The 12,734-nt window shown below is 41.4% G+C and overlaps 1 protein-coding gene across 1 annotated transcript in view; it reads left to right on the top strand.

Annotated features, from left to right (window-relative positions):
* Window positions 1–6: 6 nt before the first annotated feature.
* Window positions 7–12,734, top strand: part of Tlk1 (tousled like kinase 1) — a 107,588-nt gene continuing 94,860 nt past the window's right edge. The window contains exon 1 of the mRNA XM_005346544.2: window positions 7–240. Coding sequence (XP_005346601.1) covers window positions 102–240 — 139 coding nt within the window. The 5' untranslated portion in view covers window positions 7–101. The remainder of the gene's footprint in view (window positions 241–12,734) is intronic.

Below are 12,734 nucleotides of genomic sequence, written 5' to 3'. Positions count from 1 at the left end.
CGCGCCCGCGCTCGCCCTCAGCGCGGCCCCCGCCATGACGGAGGCGGGTGCCGGTGCCGCCGCCGTCGCAGGGGGGAGTCGGGCTCCCAGAAAGTAGCTTGATGAGTGTCCAAAGTAGCAGTGGAAGTTTGGAGGGGCCGCCATCTTGGTCCCGGCTCTCCACGTCTCCAACCCCGGGCTCGGCGGCGGCGGCCAGGTCCCTGCTGAATCACACGCCGCCATCCGGGAGGCCCAGGGAAGGTAAGCGCCGCCGCGCCCTTCCGCGGGCTCCCTCGGCCCGCGCCGACCCCGGCCTGGGGTGGGGGGTGGCGGTTGGCGGGCGGGAGGCCTGCCCTCGCTCCCGGAGCCTCCCGGCCTCGGGGTTCGGGTGGGCTTGCCCTCGCGGTGCAGCCTTGGCGCGCGAGCCCCCTCCCCTAGCCCGCACTCCTCCCATAGAGGCGGTCCCCCGCGCGGCGAGCCGGGCTGCCCCGGGACCGGCAGGATGCCCCTCGCCCGCCGCCGTAACGCTCTGGGGCTGACTCGGATCCCCAACGCGGCCCCTAGAGCGATCCCCAACGGCAGGGCGACTCGTGGACAAGGCTGCCCGAGTCACCCCTCCAGATGGTGGCAACTTTCCTTCCTTCGCCATCGGCTCCTGCGCGTTTGTGCGTTATGGCTCGCGGGTGCAAGAAAGCTACTCTGCCAGGGGTTGTGGGTTTGTTTTGGGGGAAATTCCTGCGTGAAGGTTTCTGCAAAACACGCACGGAGATCGGTTACAATTGTTTTCTAAGTTTTCTGGCTTCTTGCATGCAAGTGTTCTGCCACCAGATGTAGCAGTCACACAGCTAGTAAGGCACCTAGAGCTTTTAACTAAAATGTGAACTTGGTTGCATTTAACTCTTAAGTCTACTACACGAAATGGGATTTGGGAGAACACTCATTTACCAGGGAAGAATAAATTTGCATCGGATCTATTTTCATGCGCTTTTGTCTGGAAAATGCGTAGCCGTATGCGTTAGCTATTGGTAAATGGGTTGTTCGCTCCCAGTTGTCTTACACAAGGAGGTTCTCGGCACCTTTAAAAAAGAAAGAAGAAAACGTTTGGAAGTCCAGCAGCCTAGTGAATTTCGTAAAGAAATTCAGAGCTTCGATTTATGGAGGAGTCGACAGGATTCATGTATTTTGAAAATATATCTATATTTTGTATCTAGTGCCTAGATAATTGCTAATCAAGTGTTTCATGCCCGGTTCCAGTGGTTCAGGCATAGCATTCTTTGTCATTTTGTTCCCGTGAGCATGTGTGAAAGTGACAATAGGCTCAAAGATTGACATGAATATGCTCCGGAAAATTCATGGGAAGGTTTGATTTATGGCATCCATTAAACACGCCGACTACATTGACAGACATTTTCCCCTTTCGTCTCACCCCGACACTGATTTTTCATTAATAGAAGATAAAAGCTTATTTATTGAATGACTAAAATTTAATACATGAGTTTTTCTTTCTGCGCTTGAAAATTTGTACGATGTTTATGTACATGTATAAAGTTGCATTAAAGTAGATGGTTTTAAGTGGCATTTGGAAACAGGGCACGTAGTGCTTGTACCATACCTCCACTCTGTAGTTTCATTAAAATGTCTAATGATAGCAGGAGCTTTGAAAGACCGTCTTGGTTTCTAAAGTACTACTACATCACTGTAATAATTATTCATTTCCCATTTATTGAGCCATTACTATGAGCCAGGACCTGTATTGGTTAATCTTCTGAGGGCATGGTGTTGGTTTAACAGTTGACATCTGTTATCAGTACTAGGAATTTGGCAGCCACCAAATTCAGATGGAGTTTCAGAGGAAGGTCAGATCTAGCCAGACTTCTCATCCATCCATGTGTGCTATTCTGCACCACTCCTGTGGCTGGACCTACGTAGCTCAAACTTCCAAATAACCAGCGCCCCCACCCCAGCACAGCAGTTTAATTTAGGAGGGAGAATCAGTTAATACTTGAAATCATAGGCTATGGTTTTGTGAAAACACCACATTTTCCTTCCTTCTCTCCTTCTTTCTGTGGGACCTTCATGAAGTGGGCGAGTGCGCTGCCACAGGGTTACACCCCAGCCCTCAAAACTAGAAGGTCATTGTGGGATTTTTTTTTTAACTAACCAACATGTAAATTAAAACTGTGTTAATGTTAATACCCCCCCCCCCATCCATTTCAAGACTTGGCACCATATTCTTAGATTTTTACCAACTTCAGAAGGAATTGTCTCTAGGATGCCCCAGGAATCAAGATGGAGACCGTTGTTGTGATGTCCCCGGTTTTGTTATGAAGCGTTGGTCCCTTTTTGCAGGTATATATGTTAACATTCTGCATAAACTGATTAAGTTTGAGAACTTTTGACTCCAAGTGAGGACTAGTAAGAAATGGTGATGGATCTTGATTCAAAATATTGAGCGAATGTATTAAATAGCACAAACTTTGTTTCTTGAAAATCTGAACCAAATTAACTTTCAGTCATGGAAAAGTGTGAAGTTCAAAAGATGTTAGGTACTGTATGTTTGTGAACTTTTTGTCAGTGATTTAATTTTTAAATTTCTATTTCGTGCGTATGACTTATGTCTGTGTTGTGTATAAACTATGCATGCCTAGTGCCAGAGGAGGTCAGCAGAGGGTGTGGGGTCCCCTGGAACTGGATGACCGATGGTTGCACGCTGCCCTGTGGTGCTGCTCTACAAGAGCGCAAGTGCCTTTAGCCGCCAAGCTGCATCTTGAGCCCCTGGTGAGCTTCTTTTCAGCAAATTAAACTTTGAAAGTGGTTAAAGATATGTCATACATGTCTGTAAAAGTTATTTTGAAGTTTTGACAGATTAGACTTCAAAAGTCTAAAGAAGGTAATCTGATTATCTTTATTTTGTTTTTTTGCTTTTTTTTTTTGCTTTTTTGAGACAGGGTTTCTCTGTGGCTTTGGAGCCTGTCCTGGAACTAGCTCTTGTAGACCAGGCTGGTCTCAAACTCACAGAGATCCACCTGCCTCTGCCTCCCGAGTGCTGGGATTAAAGGCGTGCACCACCATCGCCCGGCTCTGATTATCTTTAATGTTATATATTTGGCTTCCTTTCTACTTTTATTGCTGTAATTCCCATGGTTATATTTATATAGTATTATTTGATTTAAAGGCAATATGGATAAGTTTAGGAATCTGTTAGCTCTTGAGGAGTTTTGTGATAGATGTGGGATAGGCTGTTTTCTTTGCTCTGAGTCCCAGAATTCTTTCTTTAGTAATTTGGAAGGTTGCTCCTAGGTGCTTAGCAGGGTTCCTTGTTGTATCTTTTGAAATTGTGCTCTCCAACCCATACTGTTTTTATAATACTGATACTAAGGGATGGGGAGGTAAGAAATTAAGATTTCACTTGGGCATGGTGGCACACACCATGGCAGCAGAGGCAAGAGATCTTGGAGTCTACACAGTGGGTTCTAGAAGAGCTAACAACAAATGAAAAGGGGAAAAAAGAAGGGGACTTCAAGTAAAGGTCAGTGTGTTGAAATCTAGTGTCTTACCAGCTAAATAAGCAGATTTTAATTTTATTCCTTGTCTTTTGCATGTTAACATATGCTAACTTTTTGAATTCATTATTGCTGAGAATCAAAGATAGATTCTTCAGAGTAGCTTTTCTTTCCTCATCCATCTCGCTAGTTATGAGTAACTTTATCTTTTTGTGAATAGTGGGAGTATTAGTGATAGGCAGCATCAGAGAGAAACTAGGTTGCTGCTTTCAGACAAGCTTCCGTGTTTAAAGACTGCAGTCCAAAGACGATTACAGTGTTTAACTTCAGGTGCTTGAGTGCCTGTAGGGAGATGTTAAAGATTCAGTGTGGACTTGGAACTCCTTGAGATCACTAGCTAGAGGACAGGTTTGTTGATGTTTTAGGGTCCAGCTCAGGAGTCAGTATATGTGCCATTTTTACACATTAGCAGAGCGAGAGAAAAGACAACCCAGGATAGAGGGCTGGAAAGCTGAGAGATGCTACACTTTTACAGACTTGGTCTTAGCACCTCTTTATTCTGTTAAACATTACTAAGAATCCCAAAGATTCTTTTTATGTTAATTAATGTTTGCTGTATTAAAACTGATAATTTTGAAACTATTCATTAATTTTAAATGTAATTAGCCAGTTACATGTTAAGTGAAATTTTTGTGAAAAAATAGTTATAAAATGAAAAAATTAGTACAGCTAGTGGTATTATTTTATGTTTTCATAGGATTTTTTGGCTCTCTGGAAGAACAGCTGGATTCTGCTTCTGCTTTGTGTCTGTTGGATATGTTCTGATTGAGGTGTATGAAGTCTTTGTCTTTCCAGAGTGACTGACCATTCTCTGATGCTACACCAAAATCTGCAAGGGACAGACTACTGGCACGGTGGACGTGCTCTGTACTCTAAAAGTATCTGTGAGGATCCACAGAAAGTCAGTGGACCATATATTCAGGCTCGTGAAGACTAGAGTGGGTTACACATGGGAGGCATATATTTCGAAAACATTAATGGAAAATAGATTCATTCTCCTGGTTTAGAGAGCAGAGCTAATTCAGCAGGTGAATGAGTTTAGTGTAAATTTTGGAGAAGAACCTTAGACCGTGTAGCTGCTCTGCTGCCAAGCTTGTCTAACAGTGGGAAGAAGTATTTAACTCTGAGGAATTTAATGCTGACTGCAGAGACATTTTGTGTGTGCAGGGGAGGGCGGTGAGGGAGATGCGAGATAAATTCAGTAGATTCTTAGATTGGGTGCTCTTGGATTTAACAACTTAGGATTCCATCTAGTTTAAAAATAGGAACATTCTGACGTTCTCTTTCTTTAAGAATCCCTAAATATAGTTAAATTGTACTTATACCTATGAATGTTTTGGATGTTCTCAAGTCAGTAATATTAAACTGTTGTTGGTTTTTATTCTTCTACATTTTGCTCTGATTTTCCTCTGAGGGCTTTTCTGGAGTTGATAGGATCAGTCTTGTTGAAATGTTGCTAAGTTCCCTGTAAATATAATGAGTTCTGACGACATTTAGAGAGCTGAGTACTGTTAATGGTACAGCTTGCTTGAGTGTAATACACTGAGCGCAGGATTTTAGAGTACTTTGGGGGGGCCCGTTTCCAATTTTGAAAGAAATTATCAATATAGTCTAGTTTTTTGTTTGTAATTGCTTATATGATTTTAGAAGTAATATGCTTTAGCTTTTTAATGTTTTTGAATGTATAGCCAGAAATGAGGAAAATGTTTAAATTGATCTCTCTTGAATTTAAACAATGCACATTAAATATAACCTGGATATAAAATAAAATCAAGAATTTTAGTTTTATATTCTGAGGGTTGTACTTATAATATTGCTTACAGCAATTCATTTTTCAACCTTATATGGAACATAATCTCTTCTGTATCTTGAATTTTTAGGTGTCGGTAAGTTAGGCATTAATTCTTGTTTGTAGCTGTCTGTGTAAATGTTTGCTAATTGAAAAGGTGGGGGCAGGCGTACACACACCTATGTGTACAGAGCCAGGGTGTCCAGTTTGTCAGTTAGAGCTTTGGCCTTTTCAGGATACCTAGCTTGTTACTTGGATTCTGGGAGCTAAACTTTGGTCCCAAGTCATACCCAGTGCTGTTGGCCTGTTGCCATCTCCTCAGGTTTTCTCACCTTGCTGAGGGCAGTGCAGTAAATGGAATGCCTCCTCTGGCTTGAGACTTCCAAATACTTTAGATTTATAACATGAAAATTTAGTAGTGGTGTATTTTTTGTTTGTTTGTTTGTGACTTTTGGTTTGTTTTGAGACAGAGTCTCATGTAGCCCGTACTGGCCCCAAAAGTAGCTGTGTAGCCCAGGATGGGCTTTGAACAGGAATGGCGTGCTGCCATTTCTGGCTGAATTGATAGTGTTGTAAGTGGGAGAAACAGTGTGGTATAGATGAGGTGACTGACATACAGTCTAGTATTTGCTGATAATTAACTGTGGCTTTGGATAAGTTGCTTATCTTGGTGCTTCAGTTTCATTAAATACAGATCACAGTGCTGCAGGATACTGGGGACGCCATCTAGTACATATCTTTCATTTTTCAGTTGTGGGAATGCAGATCATTTGTCTAGGCTTTCACTGTAAGAGAGTTGAGACCAAAATTCAGATTTCTTACTTTTAGGTTTGTGGTTTCTTTCTTAGATTTTGGAGCAGCTTTTTAAATATAAAACTGGGGTAGTGCAGTCTGTAGTAGTGCAGTACTTGGTTGTGGGGATTAGAGGCACTGATATGTCTCTTCAAAAAATTCAAAAAATACACATGCAGTCTCACTAGTGGGACCCTGTTTAAGTAAAAGCAAAAACCTCCAAAGATTAAGGTGTGGGCTGAGAGTTCAAGGCCAGGCTGAGCCGTGCAGTAGTGAGTTCCTTAGCTCCTTAGCGTGGTGTGGTGGGGCATTGTTAATGGATCCTTACTATTTAAGACTGCTAGCACTTCAAGTAGTATGTGATGTAATCTTGTTCTTAAAAATGGTCTATGTTAAAAACACTTCAGAATATGCTAAAAGTTATGTGAGTAAATATGTAAGGAAGACAGTGAGTTGGTTGCACTGGAGTACATCTCAGCTGTACCCTGGGTCTGTCTCCAGGTCAGAGGGTAGCATGAGTAATAATAAAATAATTAAAGTTTGAGTCTGCCTCATAACATAGGTCTGTTAAATTACTCTAGTTTTACAGGTGACAGCATTGAAGCGGAAAAGTAACGGCATGTGCCCAGCCTCACCTTGTTGTTGGAGCTGTGGGCTGCGTTTCTGCAGCCCCAGCTCCTGGTCGCCTGGCTAGCTTATGCCCCAAAATAACAACACACAAACTGTTTTCTTTTAAACACTGCTTGGCCCATTAGCTCTAGCTTCTTACTGGCTAATTCTCACACCTGGACTAGCCCATTTCTAATAATGTGTGTAGCACCCCCAAGGTGTGCTTACCGGGAAGATTCTAGCCTACGTCCATCTTGGGTTGGAGCTTCATCGTGTCTGCCCCAGAGAGGAGAGCTATCGAGTCTGAGCTCACTTCCTCTTCCTCCCAGCATTCTGTTCCGTTTACTCCACCCACCTATGTTTTGACCTATGAGGATGACCTTCCTCCATCATCACCTGGGTAACAGTGTCAGACTGGGATTTGAAGTGAGGCTTTGGGTTATAATCGCTAGGCCTAGTGGCTGAAAAGTGGAAATTTGGTTTTGAGTAATTCCGTTGGTTCCTCCCCTCCCGTATTTTAATTACAAGGCCATCTTTTTGCAATTGGTTCAGTTTACAGATAAACCTTCATTAATTTTTTGGCATGACTTTTATACATGCATGATCTTACATGCCATTTTTTAAAAGTAAATTTAGAGCCTTCGTGGAAAATGTTAGAAATACATTAATGGAAAATCTCTCTGTGTTTAGTAATCTAATTTGGAGTTCAATTTATCTTATTTTTTTTTTTTCTTTATAAACCCACTAGGGCTATAGCAGATAAACATTTGAACAAAGCATTTTCCTTGGAAAGAGGAGCAGTCCCCTTGTGAAGGCTGTGTAAGCTGGTGGCTGAGGTTCTGGACAAAGCTGTAATGCTTCGTGGCAGATCTTTGACTTTTATTAATATTCAGTATGGGCAGAGAAAGGCTTGACATTCAGTCTGTGCCATCTATGCAGTATTTAAACAACCTCATAGCTTTAATTCTAATATTGCTTGGCAAATTATTGCCAAAATTCTTTGGCAAATCTAATAAGAGACAGAGAGGTTGAGTAGGTTGATAGAAATTGAAAGCCTGGGGTAGAAGTATCTATTGAACAAATCCAAGTAGTAGGTTAATTTTGAATTCAGTCTTCCCAATGTAGCTTCATCATTAGGTCTAATATTTGACTTTCAAGAAGGCTAATTATTCTTGTACTTAGATAAATGTTACAGTCTTCAGATTCATTACAAAGACAAATAGTTTTTTCTTAAATGACTTATAACGTTTGTTTCTTATCATCTTACATGGTTTTATACAGATTTCTAAATCTGTACCTTTCCTATAATTAGCTGAAGAAAACACCAAGCTTCCTTTATCTTTACATTCTGAAGCCTTGTCTGAGAAGTGCTGGTATTAAGTGCAATTTCATGGTTTCGTACAGTGTGTGTGCTTCCCTTTTGATGATAAATGCAGTGCCACTGGAGAAGGTCAGAGAGGTTTGTGTGAAGCTAATAATAACCATCGTGTCTTAGACCAAAGGCATGTGCGTTTTTTGTTTTCTCATGAACAGTGCTTATCCCTTAAAATACTTTTTTTCCTTCTGTAAAAAAAGTGTTTTGGTAAACATCACTGTAATTGGTCAAGTTTGTGTACTTTTAAGATGTTTTAATTTACTTAGAGATACCAGTGCTTTTCAGGGTTCTGGATCTTGGTAAACCATCACTCACTCATTTACTTGGGACAGTCACAGGAAGTGTACTGTTAACATCCCTGTTTACAGATGAGGAGGTCTTTTCAGAGATTTTGAGCGGTGAAGAGGGGACCTCACTCTGTCCTAGTTACACAGAGAGGCTCAGCAGAGCTGAATCTCATACTGGACTACATTGAATGAAGTACATGGGCTTAATGGTCACATGTCTGGCAGTGCTACTTCTTTCAGCAGATAGACTAGACTAGACAACTGCTCTTCCCAAGCTAGTGTGTCAGTCATTATGCTTTTAGAGGTTTGTTTTGTTTAAGACATGGTCTCATCTTGTAATTGCTGCGTGGCCTGGAAGCTGTTATGTAGATGAGTCTGGCCTTGAACTCAGAGAGAGGTCTGCCTGCCTCTACTTCCAGAGTCCTGGGATTAAAGATGTGTGCCTCTTAGTTATGTTTTATTTTGGAAGCTGGCTTTGACTTTGAATCCTTTGTGACTTAGTATTTAAGTGCTAAGATCATAAGCATATGCCACAATCCTAGCGCTTCGTCCTTTTTTTTTTCTTTTTTGGTTTTTCAAGACAGGGTTTCTCTGTAGCTTTGGAGCCTGTCCTGGAACTCCCTTGGTAGACCAGGCTAGTCTCGAACTCACAGAGATCTGCCTGTCTCTGCCTTCCAAGTGCTGGGATTACAGACATGCGCCACCACTGCCCAGACGTCCTTTTTGTTTTTTGTTACTTGTTTTAACAATGTAATAGCTTTATTCGTGGTGCTGGGAATTGTGTGGAGGAGTGTAGAATGATTCTAGAAGCAACTAGATTCAAGAGCTCAGATATTATCTGTGGGCTCTCTGTTACCATTTCTGGATTTTTCTAGCTTCTTGCTTCTGGAATCCCAGGCATTTACCTGTAGCTTAGCAACCACAAATGAAAGACAGCTTTTCCTTTGTAATGTCCACATGCCACATTTTGGTTAAAGCGTATTTGTTTGAATTGCCTATTCCTTAACCCTCTTAGGACCTTGGAGACCAGTGAGGTTAAGAAAGCTGTCACCGTCTTTCTCTTGAGAGCACATGAGTACAGTGAGGTACAATTCCTGAGAAAGAGATAATTATAAAACAACTAATATAGGGGTTTATTTGGTTATATCTTTTTAAAAATCTTAATTGTTATTTGTGGCTATTAAAGGTAGTGATATGACAGGGTAAATTTAAATTTTATTTTTTCTTTAGGAGACTGAATTTAAATCACTAGTGGGATTTTGGAAAATTGCCAATTCTTCATTGTCTTTTAGCTTCTGTACCAGCACTGCATGAGATGGACCTGTGTTTATAAGCTAGGGTAGGGCTTCGTATATTGTAGAATACCAAGTTTACGTATTATTAACATATGCCTTGCACTTAAGATTGTCCAAGTATATAGTTTAGCTTATTGGTGCTCTGCTAGAGTTGCTCCAGGCATTTCTTACTCTGTTTTAGATTCCATTTTATAATTTTAAAGGCTAATAAATTCCAACATTCTGCAAACTCCCAGCCCCTCCTGCTCTTCCCAGTATTTCTGCTTGATAGCGTCATAGTCATGCGCCACATGATCAAGGACAGGCCATAAGTATATACAACCCCTTTTGATTGTGTTGCCTCGTCCTCTATGTAACCGCTGTGATGTTTGTATGAGACTCAAGTGGCACAAGGTGTATATTTCTTAGTATATGCCTTATATTAAGTGTTATATGATTGTATATACCTTTTGAACATTGACACTATGTAAAAAGTATTTTCATGTAGCAAGTTAATATAATGATTTTAAACATATACTTGTGTTGAATTTGGGTACCAGTTAAGGTTTTTAGCACATATCGTTTCTTTTTTTTTTTTTTTTCGTTTTTTAAATGATTCTTTATGTGCAATAGTGGTTTGCTTGCATGTGTATCTATATGAAGCTGTCAGATCCCCTGGAACTAGAGTCACAGACAGTTGTGAGCTGCCATGTGGGTGCTGGGACTCAAACCCAGGTGCTCTGTAATAGCACCAGTGCTCTTAACAACTGAGCTATCGCCAGTCCCACTGTAATTTCATTTAGCTAATTTAAAGATTTCCTCTGCTCCCCTTCCCTTTAGGCAGGGTCTTTAATAGTCTAGTCTGGCCTCCAATTCATGGTCCTCATGCCTCAGCCTCTCAAGTATTAGGATACAGGTACGTACGTACCAATCTAGCAGTTCCTGTAGTCGTTTGTTTGTTTGTTTGTTTGTTTGTTTGGTTTTTCGAGACAGGGTTTTTTTGTGGAGCTTTGGAGCCTATCCTGGAACTCCTCTGTGGACCAGGCTGTCCTTGAACTCATAGAGTGCTGGGAGTGCTTGTTCTCCTGAGTGCTGGGATTAAAGGCGGTGTGCCACCAATGCCCAGCTAGTTTTTTGTTTTAATGGACGAGAATTGATTATATTTGAAACATGGTTATGTCATTTATTACCAAACTGTAGAGCAATAATCCTTAAACACAGTGCTCACATTCTGTCTGTCTCTCTTTCTAGGTTTTTCAAGACAGGATTTGTCTGTGTAGCAGCTCTGGCTGTCCTGGAACTCTCTCTGTAGACCAGGCCTTTAACTCACAGAGATCTGCTTGCCTCTGCCTCCCGATTGTTGGGATTAAAGGTGTGCACTACCACTGCCTGGCGAGAATTGGTACTTTTAAGCTTTAGACACATGAAGAAATTTGAACCCAGTATTCTAAGCTAGCCGGGCGGCCGGGAACCATCAAGTGGCCTCCCTTCTCCTACAGTATCCGTGTACATATTTTGTTTCTCTTTTTTATCAGACAGCTTTCATTAATTTCGATTCACTTGGCTTCCCTCCTCTCATCTGGCCTCTGTGACCAGGCTGCTCTTTGTGGATCCTGCAGACTTTATACTGCAGAGCCTGCTCTGAGGGACCTCATCATGACCTTGGATCTCTCTTGCTTTTCTGCTTTGAGATTTGGAATGAGTTCTGCCTCTGGACATCAGGAAATCCTGAAGAGGTGTGTTCTAGAAGAGATTTAGAGGGAGGAGTGTGTGCATTCTGGAGGACGACTTTTGGGAGTTTTCTTTTTTGCTTCCCATCTTGTGGAGGGATGGTCCTTCTTGCTTCTGTGCAAGTGCTCAGTGAACTCTAGTTTAGTTGACCCCTCAGGTTCTGGGCACTTCTGTCACTGATTCCATTTTGTTCTGAAGTGCTGAATTACAGATACACATCACTGAATCTGACTTTTTCTGTGAGTCCCAGGGTTTGAACATAGATTGTTAGGCTTGTAATAATCACCTTTATCTGCAATTGGTTTTCAGACAGGAGCCTAGTTCTGAGATAAAGATGCAGCAGAGTCAGTCCTGTCCATGTGGGAACTTGTGTGCACCTTGTGAGGAGACTGACTTGCAAGATCCTTAGAAGGTGGGCTGAATAATCTGAGTTAACAAATTTGACTTATGTTGTAAACATGAATTAGTAATTGTGGTGTGTATTATAGCAAACTGTTAAATTTGTCTGTCATTTGGTTGTTTGAAATAAACTGAAGAAAAGAGATGAGTAGGATGTTGGCCTGGGTATTACTTAGAATAGTTAGCACTGCTGGAGACTGCTGGAAGCTGCGGACTGAGGAAGCACAGCCCCTTTACATTAGAGTGAGGCAGGTTAAGTGCTGTAAAGCAGAGTGGGGAGGAAGTACCCTTTAGAGAAGGGAAATTTAACTGCTAGTGTGGTGGCCCACATTTTTAAGCCCTGACTCGGGAGGCCGAGCCAGGCAGATCTTGTGAGTTTGAGGCCACCAGCCTGGTCTACAAAGCAAGTTCCAGGACAGCTAGGGCTGTTAGCAGGGAAACCCTATCTTGAAAAACTAAAAACAATGACAAAAACAAAAAGGTTATCTTGTTTCAGTAGATCTTGACCACTAGTGAGATTGGATTTAAATGACATTTTAATCAAAATCCCATTGTCAGTTTTTTTAAAAATGTTTTTTATCACAGACATTAGAATAAATGGTAGTGTTGTCACACTTTGATATATCAGGTGGAAACAATTTCTTAAGTTTTTCCTTTGGGATACTTGTATGTTTTTCATTGTAAAAAGCTTTATACCCTTATTGAATTTTTCTTTGACATTTTTAAGTGCTTAAGCCCTTAAAAGTTATTGGTCTCTAAAGTTCAGATACTCTTACTGTAATTCAGTTCATTTTGTTTCTAAAGTTGCATAGTGTGATACCTTTCAGATAAAGCATAACCTACAGAAATGCTCACAAAGTAAGGCTCAGTGAGTCATTATAAACTCTGACCTGCCTAACTGCTACTCAAGAAGAAGTAAAAGCCCTCCTCCCACAA

The sequence above is a fragment of the Microtus ochrogaster genome, chromosome 4, assembly GCF_000317375.1.
Source record: "Microtus ochrogaster isolate Prairie Vole_2 chromosome 4, MicOch1.0, whole genome shotgun sequence".
In the NCBI taxonomy this organism is placed as follows: Eukaryota; Metazoa; Chordata; class Mammalia; order Rodentia; family Cricetidae; genus Microtus; species Microtus ochrogaster.
This window is presented reverse-complemented; position numbering and strand designations above follow the sequence as displayed.